Source organism: Enhydra lutris, unplaced genomic scaffold (assembly GCF_002288905.1).
Source record: "Enhydra lutris kenyoni isolate GAN:26980312 unplaced genomic scaffold, ASM228890v2 scaffoldscaffold21, whole genome shotgun sequence".
NCBI classification, from domain to species: domain Eukaryota; kingdom Metazoa; phylum Chordata; class Mammalia; order Carnivora; family Mustelidae; genus Enhydra; species Enhydra lutris.
In genome coordinates this window covers 69,365,523-69,386,348 of record NW_019154105.1, presented here as the reverse complement: position 1 = coordinate 69,386,348, position 20,826 = coordinate 69,365,523, and the positions used below count along the sequence as shown (strand labels likewise).

Genomic DNA, 20,826 nt, shown 5'->3' with positions numbered 1-20,826 from the left:
AAACTTCCTCTGGGCCTCCCCGCCGCAGGTTTGCTTTTGGTCCCTTCTGCATACTCTGCCCCAGCCCATGAGGGCCCAGCTTCCCTCCTGCTGCATCTCCAGGATGTCAACCAAGCCCACGGGCCTCAGGGCCCTCCGCCCCCCACATGCAGCCCAAGCAGCTCCTCCACAGTGGCAGGGCCGGGAAAGAAGGCAGCTTCCCCAAGACAAGTGGCAGGTGTCTCCACCCAGCCCTCAGTGGGAAGATAGGCCGCAGGCCCTGGTGGTTGGGGCATTCGGGGTCTGTACTGGGCCCACTCTGTTAGGAACATCCGGGGGGATGGCCCAAGATTCGGTGCTGCCCAGCTCAGTGGGCTCACAGATGGTGGGGGGATGCAACATGAGAAATGCCTTCCACCCAGGATGGTGGCCTGGACCCCAGGGGGCGGGACGACTGGCCAGCCAAAGCCCCGCACCCAGCCTGTCACTGGATCGGAGGCCGGGGGGGAAACAGCTGCTACCCCACGCAGCTTCCAGGTGCATAGGGGTGAGGAGGAGATGCCCCCAGTCAAAGCCATAGGCAAGTCCATCCACCACTGGCTGGTGCCTGCTGCTGCTGGACAGGCAAGCTGCTGCAGGGTCCCTCTATTTGGAGTCCCCTTCAGGGATGGGCACCCCGTCTGCTCGGGCATCCTTCGGGGTTCCCGCCTTCCTGGGTTTCTGCTTGGTTTTCCTGAGCATGTGGACCTGTCCCACAACAGGTCAGGTCAAAGTGCTGGAAGATACTGCAGGCACGGTCTCAGCCCACTTTACAGAAAGGGGGTGGGTTTCAGCCTGCGGGCCCCTCCCCTCCCTGTACCCAGGGGTCCACTGGGGAGTAACGGTGCACCGCCCAGCCAGCCCTCAGGGCCCGCCCAGCTCACTGCATGTGGTACCTTGGGGCCCACAGCCGAGATGATCATGTGCCCAGGAGCCTGGACCCAGGGCTCACCATCCACTTGCACGGGCGTGGCCTTGAGAAGGGTGACGCGGAAGTAGGAGCCCTGGGCAATGCGGATGCCGGAGCGCAGCCCGCCCTGGACCTGGCCCTGATAGTGGAGAGAAGGCCGGTGGGGCTCAGCGGGCTACGGTCCCACGCCAGGGCCCGCCCCGGCTGTCCACACTCACCATATGCATGACGCCCGTCACCCCCACCACCTCTAGCAGCCCATCATCCATGCGTGGCTTCTCGAACCTTGAGTCACTGTCGGAGCCCCATAGATCGGCCCCCGAGCCCCAGCTGTACCGAGGGAGGGGCGCACAGGTGAGTGGACAGGCTGGACGAGGGCCTCAAGCCCCACCAGAGGAGCCCTTGGAGCCCCACCCACTGGCACCTGGGGATGTTGATGAAGATGAGACCCTCAATGCTTGGCAACTCCACTTCCTGCTGCTCCACCTGCAGCCGGATCTCCTTGTGTAAGCCACGGGAGTGGCTGATCTTCTGCAGCCCAACCCGCACGTACACGCCTTTATTGTGGAACCTGCGGAGGAGGTGTATGCCTACAGTCAAGGTGGAGCCCTTGCCCTACCTATGACACCCCCCTCCACAGCTCCACAGCCCCAGGTTCCAGCCCTATCCACCAAGACCTGCTGGTGAATCCCAGGAAGTACGCTGTCACCAGGGGGCAGCCCTGTGATCTACAGCAGTCCCAACCCCCATCCTTGATGTTCTGGCACCTGCTTGTGAACTTGCCAGGCTCCTCCTCCCGTGCCTGGTGGAAGTCCAGGCTCAGCTCTGCATCAATGCCTATCCCGCAGTAGTTACTCATCTGCACAATCTGGAGATAAGATACATTCTCCCATGACCCTGGTCAGTTTTCACCACGTGCTCCCCACCTCCCCTAAGCTGGGTCCAGCCTCCTCGTCTCCAATCCAACCCTCCGCTGTTGTCACAGCTGCTTCCATCCTCTGATTGATGTGCACTCAGGGGAGGCAACCATCTGAGCCAGCCAGCCCGGGATGTCCCCAGCAAGCCGCTGCTGACCATGCCTCAGCTTCCCCGTAAATGGGGTGGCCCTGGTGCCTACACGAGGTGGTGGCTGGGATCCACATGAAACCCTGGACAGAAGCAGAGAGTTGCCTGTGGGGGGCCCGACAGGTGCCACCCTGGTACCTTGGGGGGCTCAACGTCTGCCATGCTGTCCTCTGCAGCGCCAGCCTCGTGAGCATCCAGCAGAATGGTCCAGCGGTCCATGAGCACGGCATCAGCCTCATCCACTGACACCAGCACGGAGAATGGGTCCTCCCCACTATAGCCCGCCCCCCAGCGGAGGACCCGGCCGAGGTCATTCCCTGGGATGGGGACAAGAGAAGACGGACTCTCTACACCCACCCCCCTCCCACCCTCCCAGGCCTGTCCCCCGATCTGCTGGCCGACCCCACCTGTGCCGAGCGGCAGGATGGCCACGGAAGGCTCCGGGCACGCCAGACGGTGCCGCATCTCCTCCAGGGCGGCGAGCACCCAGCCCACAGTGCCGTCCCCACCACACACCAGCACCCGGAAGCAGGGCACCTGAGAGAACACGTGGAACCTGGCAAGAGGCAAACAGGAAGCACTTGGTGCACGCAGGCCGACAGGAGCACCCAAGCCAACGCAGAACAGCCTGGATGGTTCCGTTCCCTCAGGCCTCTCCACAGCCGTGTGCAAGCACCCCTCCAAAGGCTCGTGAGGCTGTGAGCAGCGTGGCGGGAACCCCCACACTCACCCAGGAAGAGGCCCCCCGTTGGTCAGTTCAAAGACCTGGTGAGGGTTCAGCAGCTTCCGGAAACTACAGAGCAGGTCACGGCCCTTGAGGCCTCCACTCTTGGGGTTCACAAACACAAGGAGGGGACAGGAGTCTGGGGGCAGCTTCGTGTGCTGACAGATGGGGGGGTGCTGGGTTAGTGCAGGTTCTCAAGGCCACCCCATGGGGGCAATGACAAGTGCTCCAACCCTGAGCCCACATAACCTGAGCCCACCTAGTCCCCCGCCCGAGGAAGGCACATATGTGCCCCAGGAGGAGATGAGGCTGGCCGGCCTGGAGCTCTGAGCATACAGGCCACGCCACCACCCACCAAGACCCTTGTGGCCAGACTGTGCCAACTGCCTGATCCACACAGCTGAGGCTGGACACCCACGTGGGAGTCCACATGCCCCTCCTGCAGCTCTCCGGGACCCTGCCCACCCCCAGCACAGCCAGCAGGAGCAGCCAGGCTCACAGAGGGGCCCCTGCCTCCCATAGGCAGAAGTTCATCTCCCAATGAACAACCCCCAAAACGTGGGGCCCAGAGACAGCAGGTAGGAGGCTGAGGTCCCAGCAATAGTGAGGGTGGTGTGGGGTACCAGCATCCATTGGTGGGAGATGCTGGGTAACAGGCATGACTCAGCAACACCTCAAAGCCAAGGACACACTCAGGGTGATGTGTGACTCGTGGGGCAGAGCTGCCTGCAGTCCTCCCACACCCGCTCACCCCACAGCAGGGAGCTACCAGGAGAAAGTACACATTGGCACCGCCCACCAGGCTCTGCCTATCAGGGACCCCAACCTGCAGGGGCTGCATCCTCATCAGACAGCACGGTGACGCCTGGCTCAGGTGGGAGAGGGCAGCAAGGCCCAGGAGATGCCCCCCCAGTCCCCAACAGTGACCTCACCTACCCCCCAGTCCCCAACAGTGACCTCACCTACTCTTAATTCTGCTGCACCCAGACAGGGCTCCGGGGTCAGGGCTGGAGCAGCCACCAACACCTCAGGGGAAACCTTGGGGGCCAGCAGGGGTGAAGACCACACTCTGGCAAAGGCACAGAGCGTAGGGTAGTACCTGGGGCTCCAGCCCCTCACCCTGCCCCAAACCACATAGTGTCCACCCCGGGCCTGGGCTTATCCCACTTCACTCTTCCAGATGTGGTCCAAAGTCAGGGAGCCCCACCTCTGGGCCAGAGGTGGCCCAGGCCTCCCAAGCAGGGGTCCCAGTGACCCTCGAAAAGGCAAGGGCCTCCCAGGATGTGTGCATACACACAGCCCCTAGGAGGCAGCCATGGCAGGATGGGAACTGCAGCTTGCAGTCCTCCGCCCGTCAGCCATGGTACAGACCTGTTGCCCCCAGATCTCAGAATCCTCCCAGGCTATGAACCGTGTGTTAGACAAACCAGTGTCCCTGATGGCACCCACTCACCAGCACGTCTGGGAGCACCAGGGCAGTGAGCGGCCGGCCGTGCACAGCTGTGTCCCTGACCAGCATGTAGAGCCGCTCGGCCTCCGCGAAGCAGGCCACGTCCAGCACCACGGCACCTGCAGCACGGGGACTGTGAGCTCAGACTGTGGCCTCCCTCATCCTGCTGCCAGAAGGGACCCTGGGTCTGGCCATCCAATGGCAGCCATGTGATGCAGGACCACCAGCCCCGTGGAGCCTTTGAGGGTGACCAAGCTCAGAGACAGGACACAGAGATGGACAAAAGAGGGCAGCGTGGCAGAGCACACCCTCACCCCAGGGCCTGGGAGGAACACCCCCACAAGAATGGAGGATACTGATTGCTGGGGAGCCCCAGAAGGCATTTGGGGCTCATGGGAATAGCCTCCCGCTTCTGGGCAGATTTGCAGTCTCCCAAGAAAAGAAAGATGCAAACCCAAGGGCAGAACAGGTTTTTGAGAAAAGTCCTCTGCAACTCAATCACATTTTAGCAAAAGCATGATAGCTGGGAGCCAGGGGAAAAAACCACAAATGGGTCCCTCCCACAGGGTTCCCCCAGAAAAAGGTCAGGTCCTAAACAAAATGGAAACACTGAATACGGAGGTAAGAAGGGCAAGCCTTTCCACCTAACTCCAGAGCCCAATCTGACCATGCCCTACAGCAGCGGCTCACCTTGGGAGGAGTAGACGTGACTCACGGACACCAGGCCAGCTGCGAAGATAGGCTGCGGTCAGGGGAGGTGCGCGGTCCCCAGGCCCTGCCCAGCCTTGGAGGCCAACCCTGCTGCTCCTGTTTGCAGGTGGTTCCCACAACCCAGGAGCTCCCCCAGCATGTCCCTCCCCAACTCAGAGCAAAAGGCAGAGGCTGGACCTCTGGGGTCTCAGAAGTCCCTTGGAGGAGGTGAGCACTGTGGGCCCTGGAGGCGAGAAAAGAGACCCAACGAGTGGGAACCAGCCTGGCAAAGGCTCAGATACCGTGTGGCGGGGGAGGAGCAGAGGAGAACCAGCCCCCACGTTCTGCTCTCAGAACCCGTCCCCTCCTCCCACTGCTCCCCGGTCAGCCCAGGCAGTCACACCTTTGGTGGCCACAGCCTCATCCAGCAGGCTGCCATACTCCTGGGCAGACAGCCCGAAAGGCAGGCCAGCAACATACAGGGAGACACGGGGGGCCACAGCTCTGCTCTCAGCCACATAGAACCGCGTCTGGGTCATCTGTCGCAGGGACGTCTGTGGGGAGGTAGGACCCGGAGCAGAGCACTCAGGGAGGGCACCACGGTTCCTGGCCCCTCCACCCTCCGTCTAGAAAGACTTCCCAGACTGAACCACACTGAGACGAGACAGAAAAGGAAACACAGGCTTCCTCCCTTGGGACAAGCCCCTCAACTCTCCTCAGGGAGCCCCAGGGAGTGGGGTCTGGGACTCAAAACGCCACCTTCGAGAGAACAGTGACATGAGCAAGCAGACAGACCCGCCAGGCCCAGGAGGGCTGGCACTGGCACATAGGGTCCTGGGGACAGGCTCCCTCGCTGGGAGGCAGCAGCCATGGCCAAAGGCTGGTGACTCTGTGGGGACCAGCATTCACACCAAATGACCTGCCGGATGTCACGAAGCCGGGCGAGCAAGGGCTCCTCATCCTCCAGTACCGTCCGCTGGACTGCAAGAATGACAGGCAAGGCCCGTGGGCACCAGGTGCCACTCCCACATCTGCAGGCAGCTGCCCCAAAGACCTCAGGGCACCCCGGGGCAGATCGGGACCCTCGACCACAGGCTACCGCTCACCTTGCCTGCTGCCCATGAGTACCTCCTCCAGCTGGAAGCTCTCTGGACCCTCAGCCTGTGGGGGGCGGAGGTCACAGCGTCAGGCCTGGAGCTCCAGCTCCTCCAGGTCTTCCACCAGGCCAGCCAGGACCACAGTGGCATACACACCTGACGGCCGAGCAGCAGGAGAGCCTCCAGCACCACGGTCCGGGCTGTGCTCCGTGGGGTCACACGGATGGACACGTAGGCCACACCCACCCTGCAGGGAACAATCTCAGGAGCTCAGGTAACATGCCCCCACCCCTACCCCCAGCTCCCGCCGGCAGACCCTGGGCCTGGGGCCTGGGTCTCACTTGAGCCAGGCAGGGTAGATCTTCAGGTCTTCCTGGGTGTGGGGCAGAGCACGGAGGATCCAGGCCTCGGGGGCGGCCTCTCGGGATCCGGGGCCTCTGCTGCCCTCCTCCTCTGCACTCCCTCCAGCCCAGGTCCTGCCCCGGGTCCCCATGTCCATGGTGGGGACAGATGCGGGGAGGGCCTGCAGCTCGAAGTCGCAAGGGTCCTCCATGACATAGTAAGCCCGAAGTGCTGCCTCCTGCAGTGGGGCGGAGGAGGGCAGATGTAGACACCAGCCACAAAGCTCCCCAGGAAGGCGCCCTGCAGAAGCTCCCTCTTACCAGCATCTCCTGACTCCTGGCCTGGCGGGGGACAGAGATAACACGAAAGTGGTTTCTCTGCAGAGTATCGTTGCCATCAAAGATCTTCAGGGTCTGTTTGCCTGGGCCAGAGAGAAGTGAATGTGGGTCCACGGAGTGGGGTCTGGGCTGGGGACAGGACAGGGGATAGGGTGAGGGATGAGGGGACCAGGTTGCGGGCCACAATGGCTAGGAGGCACTCACTGGACTCCGGGGCCAGCACCTCTCTGCCCAGCCCAGCGGGGGCGCTTCCATCCACACCATCGTCCCCCTCACCTGCCGGAGGGGCACAGCTGACCTCCTACCCAAGCCAACCCCCAGCCCACACACCCAGCCCCAGCACAGCCCCTCACTCACCTTGCTCTGGGGCCGCGCTCTCAGAGATGCGGAAACAGTGCATCTTACTGAAGTTTCGGGACAGCAGGCGCACGCACACGGGCGGGAGGACCAAGGTGCGCAAGCGCCCAAACGTGCACTCCGGGGCAAGCACCGCGGAGCAGACCGAGTGGGCCTGCAGATGGGAGCATGGGCGGGCTGTCAGCCACTCTGCAGGGGCCCACGCTGGGCTGATGGCCCCTGACCAGGCCATGGCGGGGCGCACAGGCGGGTGGCGCTACCCTCAGACCAGAAGGATCCCTGACTCTGTACAATGGGGACCTTCCCCAGCCCCGACACACTGCGATGCAGACGGGTGAGCACGGAAGGACGCGCGGCACCTGCTCTCGGGACCTCCAACCTACTTTCCAAAGGGATAATATATCCATTCTGCCCCACCCCCCAGGACTATGACACCCCACCCCCAGGAACTGCCCATCCCCTCCCTGCCCACCAGGAACTCCACCATCCCATTCCGCCCCTCAGGACACCCCCACCTTGCAAAGCCCCACCTGCATGCCGCACCCCCTCCCCCACAAAGCCCCACCTGCACAACCCTCCCACCTGCTGGCAAAGCGCAAAGCCCCACCTGCACGCCACACCACTCGCAGCGCAGGCCCGCCAGCACATCCGAGGAGCCGCATGTCTTCCTGCAGACCTCACAGCGCGCACCAGAGGGCAGGTTCCCCTCCCGCCAGTGGTGGTGGTGCGTGTCCTGTGGAGGGGGCCCATCCTGGCTCAGCCAGCCCCCAGCAACACCACCTCTCCCCTCCCCGCCCCCCGCCCACCCTCAAGGCTCAGGCCTCTGGCCCTGTGCACTCACGTGGTCCCGGTGCCCATCCCAGTGGCACTGGCGGCAGTCGCTGCAGGCGAAGGGCACACAGTCGGGGTGAACGTGCAGCTCACACACTGGGGGGCGGGCAGGGTTAAGGGCCTCTCGCCTCTCCCCACAGCCCTGCCCCCTTCTCTTGGGCAGCGCTGCCAAGGCCGGTTCCCTGCACATCCCAGCCACACTTCCTGGACCCTTCCTCGAGCGCACAGTAGGGGCCCCTCCCCTCAGGGGACAGGAGCCGGCTACCCATTGCTCCCCGTCTTCTGGCCCCCTGCACCTGCTTCCCCATGAGGGCAGCTTGAGAGTCCACAAATACATCCCCCCTCATGGGCGCCCAGGGCACCACCCCACCTCCTGCCCAGCCGCCTGGCCACAGCAGGGTGTGGGCCCCCTGGGCAGCAGAGACCAGGACCCTGGTGAGGGCGCAGACCGCGGGGCGGCCAGGCGGGCTGGGCAGTACCTTCACAGCGGAGCGCGGGGGCCTCCAGGGCCTTGCGGCACACGGCGCAGAACTTGCGCTTGTAGAAGCCCCGCGGGCCGAAGCAGTGGGCCACAGGGACCTGCAGGGAGCAGAGCTCCCCCTCAGCCTGGGGCCCACCTGATAGCACCCAGCCAGCGCCAGCAGGCCTCGTCCTCTGCAGCCCAGAGAGCCCTGCAGTGTCCCCCAAATCCTCCCCTGCCCCTCTGTGTCCCTGGGGGCCCTGCTGGAACTGCCCACTCTCCTCCGAGTCCCCCAGGCTGGGCTGCCCCTCCTGCAGGGAGCCCCCTGCTGGTTCTTCCCAGGGCCTGATTCAGCTGTGCGGGTCCAGGAAGCCTGGGCGCTGGCTGCTTCCTCCAGGCCTCTTCCCTGCCCCCGTGATACATCCGGGGCAAGCTGGACGAAACACTCATGGGCAGAGGCCCACCAATAGGCAAGAGCAGGAGTGCTGGATGTCAGGGACCCCAGAGGAGGAGGGATCAAAATCAGCAGGAGGTGAGGCCTGGCTACTGTCCTGGGAGGGGCTCACACACAGGGACTTGGGACATGGTCAGCATCCTGGAGACCCAAGGCAGCACATAGGAGCACTCCTGCACCATCCACCCAGACAGGCTGACTCAGCCCAACACCTGCCATGAGAGCTCGCTCCCCCAAGCCCCCCCCACCCCACCCCCCGCCCCATCCCACCATACGCACTCGGACCAGGCTGGGCGCCACACCCGTACAGGGTGTCTTCACGTGCTTCAGGCACTTCTCGTGGGACATGAAGTTGCAGACTACGGAATGAGAGCAGCATGAGTTGGCCCCTGTCCGACCCAAGCATCAGGAGACCCCAGGCTTTGGCATGCAGAAGGGAGGCCGTGGCCAGAATGAGCACCAGGGGCCACGGCCAGCTGCCCACATTCTGCGGGGGCAGTGCACCTCTCACAGTGGGCCCACTCTGCCAGAGCTGAGGGGGAGTCAGTGTGGGGTGAATCCCTGCATCCCCCGCCCCACTCCGACCCAGCAGTGAGTGATGGGGAAAGTGACTCCTGCCATCCCCACTATCGTGGGGGCAGAGGGAGGACATGGCCACAGCATCCCCCCACATGGACACCCTGATCCACTGCGTCACCCCACCTCTCATCCGCAGAAAGCCCAGAGTGGGGATGCTGCTGTGTCCCAGGGTATTGAGAGTGGCCCCTGCCCCTTGCACAAGGGGGCCCACTCCTATCTGTTGGCCCTGAGGTGCAGGCAGGTAAGTGGACATCTCCCCCCAGACCAGCAGCACCAAGAACATCCTTCCCCCTCTCCCCCACAACTCTGAAGACCCTCTGACCACCCCTCTCATGTGCTGTGTGCCTGTTGAGACCAGAGCCAGTCTGTGATGGTCCAGGACCTCACGAGGCTGGCAGCGTAGGGGGTGGCCAGCCCAGGGATGGCCGCACCTGCCCCCACCCAGAGGGATAGACAGCCCAGAGGTTCTAAAGACAGTGAGTACTCTGACATAGGCTGTGTTTCCAAGGGCCTCCTATCCTGGGATGCAGGCCTCTAAGAAGGGAGGCCTGGAGAGTCCAGCCACACTGAGGCCCAGAGACAAGATTGGGGGGAGGGGTGCAAGAGGCCTAGGGAGGGGCAGGGGACCTGGGCTGGGCCCCTCTGGGGTGGGATGGGTTGGACAAGGCAGCTGGAGGCTGGGAAGTGGGCAGGTAGCAGAAGGACTCACTCTCCAACATAGCGCTTGGTAAAAAGTATGAGCAAGGGGCCTTGAGGCAGCCCCATCCTACCCACTGAAGCCCTACCCACCCGTCCCTAGGAGGAGGATACAGATAGGTCCTCCACAGGCTAACAAGGACAGCCCTGAAGCCTTGCTTTCGAAAAAACTACAGTAGGCTGGGGTCAGATGGAGTAAGTGGGGAGGCACAGAGGAAGGGTGAGCACTCTGGCTAGCTTCCCCTCCAAGGCACCCAGACTAGCTCTGTCCCGGAAGGCAGCAGCTGCAGGCAGGTGGCGCCCAGCTCCTCTGGCCCACGGAGATAGTGCCTGATCACCCCACATCCCACATCCTGGGTACTCCCTGGCAGGGAAGGAGGCTCTTCCTCCCACACCCTTGTCAGGCCCCTCTGCCGGCCAAGATTACGAGCCCCTTCTCCAGAGGTGGGGAGCACGTCCACACAGCTGCCCAGGGATGGCCTCCACATCATCCCCCAAGCCCAGCCCCTTTCCATGAGCTGCTTTGCCCTTTAGACCCAGAGCCCCACCTGCAGGAGGTCATAGCACTGAGGAGGACCTGGAGTCTAGCCTTAGACTTGGAGCCCTGCCTTCACCACCCCTCACCTGTGCAGGAGTCCTGGGTTCAACCTCAGACCTGGAGTCCTGCACTTACCATCTCTCACCTCTCACCTGTGCAGAGGTCCTGCGTCTAGCCTCAGACCTAAAGCTGACTCAGCCTGCACAAGCACTGCTCCTCCCTCAGGTGAGCCAGTTGGCATGGGACAAGATAAGACAGTGCAGTGTTTCTGAAGATCTAGGGGTGACTTGCCCCATGCCAGCTGCCCAGACCACCTGGTGCTGCACTAGGGAGTCAGCTCAACCATGTCATTTTCTTGGGCAGAAGGCATCCCGCCTGAGAGACCCAGCCTCCTCCATCCAGACCTGGTTAAGCCTTCTCTGTAAACTTTGGTCTAAGTGGTCCCTCTATCCCCAGAGCCAAAAGCCTGTCTCCATCAGTGGAGCAAAGGGTCCCCACATGCCTGCGCAGCTGTGGTCCTCAGGGCCTACCCACCTGTCCTGACAGAGGAAGCAGGATTACAAGAAAGCAGACCTGTGAAGCTTGTGCCCTCGATGTCCAATGAGCCAGCGGAGGAAGGGCCTCCTGGCCCAGGCAGCCAGCTTGGCAGCTAGGTGCCAGCCCTGTTGGGGCATGCCGCACTTGGCCCTTGTGGGTAGCAGTGTGCACGCAGGGCAAGAAAAGGCCCAGCACTAGGGCACAGGATCCTACCAGCGGCCCCGACCAGCCCTGCCTGACCACAGTGCTGCCTCCTTGCTGCCCCAGCTACGGGGAGTGAGGAGCCTAGAGTAAGTGAGGAGTCCCACCTGCTTAGGGGACCCTGAACTCATCCCCCAGTCACTACACCTGCTCCACAACGCCCACAGTACTCTTCCCTCACTGAATCCCAAGCCCACTGAAGGAGCCCAGGGAGCAGTTTTTTCCTGAGGCCCACAGTCCTGGGGGAAGACACCTGGTACCCCCAACCCCCTGAAAGAGCCAGTGCTTATCGCCTCCCCGGAGAGGGTCTGAGGACAGCACACTCCTGCCCCGGGGGGCAAGCGGCTCTGTCCTGAGGAGCCCACTGCTGGGAATGCAGAGGTCAGAGGGGAGGAGCCCATTCTGGGCCAAGGGCTGGGGTCTGTGATGGGGTCGCAGGCGCTCACCGTCGCAGAGGAAGCCGGCCAACCCCCAGATGAAGTCGGAGCAGAGGTGGCAGAAGGTGGGCTTAGTGAGCGTCACCTTCCGGAAGCTGTGGCCAGACGCGGCGGGGTCTGGGGTCCTGGCGCCCGCCCGCTCCGGGCCAGACCCCGACCCCGGCCCCGGCCCCGGCCCCGGCCCCGGTCCCGGGCGCGCACGGCCTCTGCCGCCTAGCTCGGGGCTGGAGGCCGGGCTGCCCGGGCGCGGCGAGCTACCGCCAAGCCAGGCACGGGCCCGGGGCTCGGCCGCCGCCGCCATCCCTGCCCGGGCGGCCCGACCGCAGCGGCTGGCGAGAGCCGGGTCCGCGCAGCGGGTGAGAGGGGGGTGCCGCCTCCCCACCGACCCCGCCGTCTGCGCCGGGCTTCCGACTGCGCCCGCCGCCACTGCGCAGGCGCATGCTCAGGGGCGGGGGCCTTGGAGCTGGGGGGCGGGGCCTTGGCTGGGGCGGTGGGCCTTCTGGGGCGGGGCCTGGGGCGGCGGGGCGGGGCCTGGGGCGACGGGGCGGGGCCTGGGGTGGGACCTACCGGAGGTGGAAAACCTGCGGGCGTGCCTGCGGACCCGGGGTCTGAGCCGCGGCCTAGTGAGGGACAGCTTGGGGAGGCCTGGAGGGCAGGGGGATGGGCCTGGCCTTCGGCCGACAGACTGCGCCCGGAATCGGGACCGGGTTCCCCGCACGCAGCCTCCCGACGACTCTGGCACCGGGCGTTTGCACCTGCGGCGCCCAGACCCGCGCCTGCGCAGACAGACACCTCCCACGCGACACTGGATCCCACGGGTGGTTCGCGGTTGCACTGGGAGGCCCTGCGAACGCAGGGCACATCCCAGGGGCCGAGGGTGGGGTCGGGAACCAAGGCCCGCCTCCCCTGCATGCCCCAACCAGTCGTGTGTGACAGCCGGGTGCTCTGTGTTTTCGCAAGCGTGGGCCCTGCCTTACCCCGAGTACCCTCAGGCCCGGCCCCTGTCCTCACCACAGATGGGGACGTCATGAGGGTCTTGCTCAGCAGTAGCCAGGGCCTGCATTTCCCCCTCCCCACGCCAACGTTGCTGCCCCACCTGTTAACTGATGGTGCTCCCTCCCATCAGCTCTCTCTTGGGAAGCTAGAGGGGCCAGCATCCCTCCCTCCAGGTCATGGCCTAGTGTTCCCATCAGGGCCTGGCCTGTCCAACGTCGCTCCCCCACTCCTCGACACCCCCCCCCCCCCCCCCCCCCCCCCCCCCCCCCCCCCCCCCGCTAGGAAAACCCACCACCACCCATTCCTGGGGAAGGCAGTGAGTTCTGCCAGCCAGCCCTGCAGAGATGTCTGGCTTCAGGAAGGGACAACCACAGCGCACACAGCTTTGTTTTGTCCAGGTGGTGCTGGGGACGTGTGGGGGACGTGCTCACAAAGGTCACCCTGACCCCGTTGCCTGCCAGAAATCACTCCAGGGTCCCTCCTTCTGTAGGCCTGAGCGCAAATTGCCATGCATGTGGCCAAAATGGGCATCATGGGCCAAGAGTGTTCTTGGGGGACCCAGAAGCGAAAAGCAGGGCTGCAGGGAGAGGTTGGCTCCTGCAGGGGTGGAGAAGGGTAGAGTCCCAGGGTCCCAGAGGAGAAAAACCGGGTGGGGGATGCAACCAGGGGAGAATAATGTCCAGAGTGGGGGTGGGGGGCGATGACCAAAAGGCCAGGAAGGCAATGCCCTGGAAGTGTGTTGGGCCTGCTGGGAGGGCCTGTGGAGTGAGAGACAGTTGCAGTGCCTTGTTTTGCTGAGGGGGATTCCAGGTGTGGACAGCAGAGGGAGAGAGACAAGCTGTCTCTGCGGGAGACAGGGTCCTGAGAAGGCGGGAGGACTCTCACCCTCATTCCCAGGACGGTTCTTCATTGTCTGGAAACCACTCACTGCGCACCCAGAGCATTGATTGGGCTGGCATGTCTGCCCTCCTGGAGCTGAGTTCTGGGGTTGACAGACAACAAACTGAAAAATAAAGAAGCAAGCCACTTAATGTCTTAGTACCAGGCATGGATGGAGGGAGCCAGGCCTGAGTGCCCAGGAGGAGCTGGGCTGTGGGCAGCAGGAAAACATTCAAGCATGGGGAAACAGAGAGAGTGCAAAGGCCCTGGGGCCACTCCTTTCTCCTTGTCTTCTCAGCACCCTCATTCTGGCTTCAACCCACCCAGCTACCTGAACCTGCCCTCAGCCAGGCCACAAGTCACAGGTGAGGACCAGGCCCCAGGACCAATGTGCCTCCTGGCCCTGGGAGGGTTATAATTTAGCCATGGTGCCTGAGAAGGGGCAGGTTTCTATGGAAGACCACTTGGCACCATACAAACTATAGCTGACTTCTTAGGAAACAGGACCACGGACATATCTCTCCATGTGTGAGAAAGTGGGGAGCAGGGGAAACACCTGGAGAAGGGTTACCGCATGTCCATTTCTGCAGAAACCTAACTCTGCTCTCTGATGCAGTGTGCCAACGGAAATGGCAGACACACTGCTGTCAAACCTTCCACGAACTTCTTGGGACCCCTACCAGAATAGCTAGCAGCTTCTAGCTGATGGCTGAAAACATCTGTGCCTGGAGCATGGCGCTGCTCGAGGATCTGGGTGGCCCACTTCATGCCCATGCTCCCACAGAAAGCTTTGGGTCTACAGGCCGTACCCTCCCCTTCTCTCCCCTCGAAGTCTCAGTAAGCTCAGGCGCCCCAACACAACACAAGCCAGCCACAGGCTGGGGGCCTTGAACAATGTGTACTTCTCAAAGTTCTGGAGGCTGCAAGTCTGAGGTCAGGGTGGCTCTCAGTCACGTTCTGGTGGGGGACTCATCTTCATTTGCAGATGGGCCTTCTCGCTTGGCTCCTCACACGGCAGCAGAGAGACAGAGAGAACAAGCTATCTGGTGTCCCTTTTCACAAGGGCACTAACCCCATCCCGTGCTCTTGACCCCCAAAGGCCCTACCTCCAAACGCCATCCACAGGGGTAGAGTTTCAATACATGAATTAGTGACAGAATCCTCGCCTGTTGTCCAAGTCCCTCGGCTCGTGGTACTCGGTTACAGGGAGCCTGGCAGACTCGCACGGAAACCGTCCAGCTGGGCATTGTTTGCTGGGGGCCTCTGACGCCCGCGCTCTGCTCTGAGTGCCGTGGGTGGGTCCCTTTGCTCCTGGAGCACGCTCAGTGCACATTAGCAGCCGCACCACGGCTTCTCTCTGCTGTGGACATGCTTGTGTGCTGGAGCCAGACTTCGGTTGTTAGGAAACACGCTTCCAGGAGCTCTGGTCTGTGTGTGCACACGTCCACTGGAGAAACCTTGCTGGGCCATAGGACATGCTGTGACCACCTCTAGAAGATAATCCCAAAGAAAAATAGACCCACACACAAAAATAAAAATGTGTATGTCCACTGGCAACGTAGGAAATTTCTCTCCGTGCATTCGTGTGACAGCTAATGGTCTCAGAGTTGCAGCCTTTCTGGGAGGCTGTGGTGTGGTTTCCACTTCTGTCCCTTGGGGGCAAGGCAGTCACCAGACCGTTATCGCAGATCCACCTGCCACCCGCAGCTCAGCTCGTAAGGCTGCGTTTGTTTGTGACTCCATCATTTTTCTAGTGAGCATCTTGTCTTTATTGATTTGTAGTTTTCAAGCTCTAGAGATGATTGATTTGTCAACAACAGTCCATTCTCACCGTCCATGGCTGCTGCACTCTGGAGCCATGAATACACAGCCCGGGCTCCTGAGGGGGAAGACAGGGTCAGCTTCCTGGAAGCCACTGGTCACAACAGAACCGTGTGTCATGTGGCTTCTGTCTGAAGTCCCCTTACTGACTCTGCTGTTGGCTCATCAAGGAACCAGTGGCCAGCATCGCCATGCCTCAAGCCTGAACAAAACCCGTCCCACCACGGTTTCCTCCATGGGCCCATCGCAGCCTCTGGCATGTAGAGCCCTGGGTGGGACTCCAGCACCACGTGGGGGTTGGGGGGCGCATTTTCAGCCACGGAGTCACTACCAAAAGCACGAAAATGCAGGACATGGGGTACTAGACAGACAACAGACAGGACACTGGTTTCCAGGACGAGCCGAACCGAGAAGGTAGGGCGCTGCCTCCTCCTGTCTCCACCAGGGACGTCAGGTCCCGCTCTATCCTCGCTGCTCTGGCCACATCCCCGAATGACCATGGACACTGTGGGCTTACAAAGGGTTTAGCGAGCAGATGAATTCGCGATTCCAGGATCTGTGAATACTGAAGTTTCCTGGGTCAGCACTGCCTCCTCCACACCAGCACAGTCCTGTCACTCTCCTGTGGCTCTGGGTGAACAGGCCTTCTTAAGCCTTCATCTCATCCAACTGATCAGCCTTTCCTTGCTAGGGAGGGCCTTTGAGTCCTGTTCAAGAGCCTGTAGGCCCTGAGGCCACAGAGATGCTGCTGGGTTCACAGTTCCATCTCCCGAAGCCGCCAGGCCTATCTTGGCAGTGTGGGTGATGCAGCATCCCATCTTGGCAACCCACAGCCTCTCTCTTTAAGAAAGAATGCAAGTCATCATAGAATTAGATACAAATGTATTCAAAAGGAGAAAGGAAATCATAATATTCTTAAAAACTGACCAATACCAGAAACACCACAAATTCCAGAAAATACCATAATTTTTATTCATAGCTGCATGGTACGCCACTAGAATAAATTTTTCATCTACATGTTTTTATTGTCTCTTCTCTTTTTTTTTTTTTAAAGATTTTATTTATTTATTTGACAGACGGAGATCACAAGTAGGCAGAGAAGCAGGCAGAGAGAGAGGAGGAAGCAGGCTCCCTGATGAGCAGAGAGCCTGATGTGGGGCTCGATCCCAGGATCCTGAGACCATGACCCGAGCTGAAGGCAGAGGCTTTAACCCACTGAGCCACCCAATGCCCCTTATTGTCTCTTCTTATAACAATTTTTCAATATTGTTTTCCAGGGAGAAAAGAGAAGAAGAACTTAGCGTCTCTAACAAGGTTGATTAAAAACAACCTTTCATGGCTTCAACCCCCTTCATGGCTGCTAGGTCACCAAAGTCCTCACTTGGGCACTCATTACTCATAACTCCTATCTAGCTAAGACTGCTGTCAGATTTGGAGAGAACTTTGACAAATTCATTTCGTTTATAAGCTGGAAAGTCTGGGGCACTTCATATTCTCGTGCTATGACTAATCTCAAATGCCCTTACGGATCTCATGAACCTTCTTACGTCATGTCCTTGTCACATTGGCTCTCAGGGTTCTCCATTATCTTGCTGATGTCAGCATTTCCTGTTAAATCGGCAGAATGTTTAATCCTGTTCCAAAAGTTCATGTGATTCACTCCTTTTGGTTAGTTGCCACGGCTGTTCCTGGAAGCTGTCCTCTGTGCCAGGGTGTCTGGCATAAAGTTCGCAAAGAAGTGACCAGGAACAATGTGCATACAGTCCAGTAAACCCAAGCCGATGTTTCCACCACTCAGATTCCCCTTGGGCAGATCCAGAAAAGGCTTCCCCACCTCCCCAGAACCACCCAGAAGAGGGGAAGTGTGACAGAGGGAGCCCGAGGCAGTGTGGGAACTGCTGTGGTCCTAGCATCTTCCTTTAGCAAAGTTGACAAAGCCATCTGATCATATGACTAAGGAATCCGTGTCCATCTTTGGCCAGGGCCATAGGGTCTCTTCTCCACTGGGCTCAACAGCCCTGATCCAAGAGCAGAAGGCCTTCCATGTGCTCAAGGTGTGGGCAGGACACGCTCCCTTTAGAGGCCTCCTGCTGGCTTTCTCTACCTTCTGGAGCTGTGTTCTTTGCAGTCTGGTGCTCATGACCCCTTCTTCCACCATCAAAGCACAGCATCTCTACTCTAAACTGTGTACCCAGGATTTAAAAAAAAAAAAAAGATTTTGCTTATTTGGGGGTGCCTGGGTGGCTCAGTGGGTTAAGCCTCTGCCTTCGGCTCAGGTCATGGTCTCAGGGTCCTGGGATCGAGCCCCACATCAGGCTCTCTGCTCAACAGGGAGCCTGCTTCCCTTCTTCTCTCTCTGCCTGCCTCTCTGCCTGCTTGTGATCTCTCTCTCTTTGTCAAATAAATAAATAAAATCTTATTAAAAAAAAGATTTTGTTTATTTGAGGGAGTGAGCATGAGTTGGGGCAGAGGGAGAAGCAGACTCCCCACCGAGCAGGGACCCTGACACGGGATTCAGTTCCGGGACCCGGAGTTCATGACCTGAGGCCAAGGTAGACGCTTCACCGACTGAGCCACCCAGGGCCCCCATCCCTGGGATTTGTTTTAATCAGATAGGCTAAGGTAATGCAAACACCTGCCTTTGGAAGAATAATTTATTACTTACATTTCTCAAGAGAATCAGGTACCCCATACCACGCAGGGGCACAAGAGGAAGCACCAGTTGGAGTCAGAAGGCAGAAGGGGAGCAAAGGGAATGTAGCCCAGAGCCTTTATTGGGGTTTTCATAGGAAGGAAAGGGTGAGCAGCAGGCACAAGGAGTAAGTTTAGGATCGGGCAGTTTGAATAATTTTGGCAGGCCTGGGCTATAGTGGCCATCCCTAGTTGTCCAATATCTGGCCTTGGCATGATCTGGGGAAAGGGGGTATTGGCTTGGCATGTGAGAGAAATGAAGGGTGGCTTGGGGGTGTGGGCTCTCTCTAGGAACCGTGTAGCCCTTGGAGAAGCACTTTCTCCTGGACCACGGCTCCAGATGCCAGAGCATCAGGAAGGAAGAAAATAAGCAAATACAGGCAGGGGAGGGGGAAAAAAAAAGAGGGGAGAAGATACAGTCCTGATTTTGTTTAAGAGGGAAAAAAGAAGATCTTGCCCTAAGAGAAGAAACAAGGGAAAGGGATGCTGCTGGGTTGGAGCCATCCCAGGGAGGCTCCTGCAGGCCCTTCCCTCCTAGTTTCCTCCTATCAGCCAGAGGCAGGAGTGAAAACCCTAAAACCAGAAAGAAAAAAAAAAAAAAAGAAAAAGAGGAGAGAAGATACAGGCCTGATCTTGTGTGTTCTTTCACCTGGAAAAATTAGGAGCAACTAGTGGTGGATTACCAGAACCCCTCCCCCGCCCCCTCCATGATGTGGTCCTGCCCATCAGGGGCCGCACACCTAGTACCCAACACCATTCGGATTGTACCCACCCAACCAGTAAACATTTGCTCGTACTGATGGGCTGAAATGTCCGATTCTGGCTTGTTTCGACAGCCTATCTGCAGCGGCTACTTCCACACCTGAGGGGACACAGTGCAGCCCTCCCGGCTGCCCAGAGCTGCACCACAGCACCAACCCCCATACAAGATCCTGACGCAGCCACCTCTCTCCAACATGGTGCCCTCCTCCAAGGGGATTCCTAGGACACACTCATTAGGACACAGAGGTCCAACAGCTTGGAGTCCTATTGGGTCCCACTAGCAACACATTCCTCCCCAGGCTGCTGGCTGCCTGGGAGCCCCTTGGGACTTGGAGGCTCAGGAGCAGGCAGGCCATGTAAACATCACCACCAGCCACCATGTGTGACCAACCCCACTGGAGTCCTACTGCCAGGACATCCCTGAACATGGACAGGACCCAAGGCCAGCACTTTAGCCAACTTCATACAGGTGCCTGAGCAGTGGGTGCTCTGGGCAACAATGGCCCATCTTCACACTGATGACACACTGTCAGACCACTGCGTAAGAACTGTCCCCTTCAGAGTAGAGAACACTGGGACTCTCTTGACTCACAGATGCCAAAAATGTAACTTGAAATCACACATGCGTCCAGATACACGAAGACCACAGTACGAGTTGTGACCAAGACATCCTTACCTTTTGGAGTTAGAAACATTACCAACACCGTAACCAAGACACACGTCACTTGAAACCGCCATGTTTCTGAGAGGTTCCACAGAACCCGTTTCACTGCGGGACATAATGATCCTGTTAAACAATTCCTCATCATATCCCATTTCAATGAATGGACCCCAAGATGAGTGTTTATCTTGCCCCAGGCCTTAAGCTCCCCTAATTAAGGGCCCTTAGCCCAACTCTCACCTACACCAACCTGAAAAGATTTCTCTGTCCTTCCCTGTCCTGAAGGGGAGATGTGTTCAGCCTCTGTGTGATGCAAACTTCCCACGAGGCTCTCTGCTGATCTCTCCCCACTCCTGGTGTTCCTGTGTGGCCATGGCCCAAGTGCCCAGCCTTCTGTCTCCTCGTATCCTGAATATGAACTTCTTCGTTCATTGCAATCATCTCCCTGTGTGTGTGTCTTACTGTACCTGGTCTGAACAAAGCCTGAGTACACAGTACACCTCTCTTCTGAGGTCTTTATGCAGCCACTCCCCTGTCAAGTCTCCCTCTGCCTCCCCCTACAAGGATGCAGTGACGAGATACAGGCCCCGCTGGGATCATCCAGGATTATCTCCCCATCTCAAGATCCTTCACTTAATCTCACCTGCAAGTCCCTTCACCATGAAAGGTCACACTCAGAGGTCCTGGGATGAGGCCCAGGGTCTGGCTGTGGGCCAGCCAATCACACTGCAATTATTCTGCTCACAACTTCTGTGCTATTGTCATGCCTTTCAATTCCCTGGGGTATTTAAGTCCCAGAAGACATTCTGTTCTGGTTTTAGAAAGCACTCTTCATTAGGTTTATATACAACACACTGTTCCTGAAGCTCTGGGCTGTGGGGGTCATTCTGCTTCAAGGGCCCCAGTTACCATCTCCTCAGGTGAGGGCCAGTGGCGACCAGTGTCTCCAGAGTCCATTTCTCCACAAAGTCTTTATCTGACCTTTTCTTTTGAAGTAAACTTCTTGCTGGGTTCAGAATTCTAGCTCCCCTGTTGTGTGTTTCCAGGACTTTGAAGCATTCCTCTCACTGTGTACTGGTTTCTGTTGCTTCTGTTGAAAAGTCAGTGAGCTCTGAAAATGCTTCCTTGGCCTTTGGCTTCAGCCTTTCACAGCCATGTGCCTGGGCAGCGGTCTTTGTGCCTTCCCTGTGGCTTTCAGGCCCCCCAGATCCATGGCTGGGATCTTCCAGTAGTGCTAGCCAGCCCCACGCTCTTACCTCTGCAGACACTGCTCTGTCGCCAACCTGAGGGGC

General features: G+C 59.6%; 1 protein-coding gene across 1 annotated transcript; it reads right to left on the bottom strand.

Annotated features, from left to right (window-relative positions):
- Positions 1 to 59: 59 nt before the first annotated feature.
- On the bottom strand, positions 60 to 12,025 carry LOC111149289 (diacylglycerol kinase theta). The gene is made up of 23 exons (XM_022506272.1): positions 11,734 to 12,025; positions 9,016 to 9,095; positions 8,302 to 8,401; positions 7,833 to 7,918; positions 7,599 to 7,724; positions 6,992 to 7,145; positions 6,839 to 6,910; positions 6,617 to 6,717; positions 6,296 to 6,534; positions 6,111 to 6,201; positions 5,964 to 6,018; positions 5,777 to 5,838; positions 5,261 to 5,411; positions 4,858 to 4,896; positions 4,171 to 4,286; positions 2,724 to 2,875; positions 2,401 to 2,549; positions 2,132 to 2,310; positions 1,696 to 1,796; positions 1,353 to 1,499; positions 1,147 to 1,258; positions 915 to 1,067; positions 60 to 726 (listed from the first exon to the last, which is right to left on the bottom strand). The coding sequence occupies exons 1-23, from the start codon at positions 12,023 to 12,025 to the stop codon at positions 625 to 627; spliced, it is 2,859 nt and encodes a 952-aa protein (XP_022361980.1). The 3' UTR covers positions 60 to 624.
- Between the last annotated feature and the right edge of the window lie 8,801 nt (positions 12,026 to 20,826).

What these genes read in the sequence shown, in the direction of transcription:
- LOC111149289 (XM_022506272.1), bottom strand. Translation starts at nt 12,025, where the DNA reads ATGGCGGCGGCGGCCGAGCCCCGGGCCCGTGCCTGGCTTGGCGGTAGC. An exon ending in TGGTGCTCCCAGACGTGCTG is followed by an intron (nt 2,876 to 4,170) that starts GTGAGTGGGTGC and finishes CCCATCTGTCAG; the next exon opens with CACACGAAGCTGCCCCCAGA. An exon ending in TCTCGGCTGTGGGCCCCAAG is followed by an intron (nt 727 to 914) that starts GTACCACATGCA and finishes GTTGTGGGACAG; the next exon opens with GTCCACATGCTCAGGAAAAC.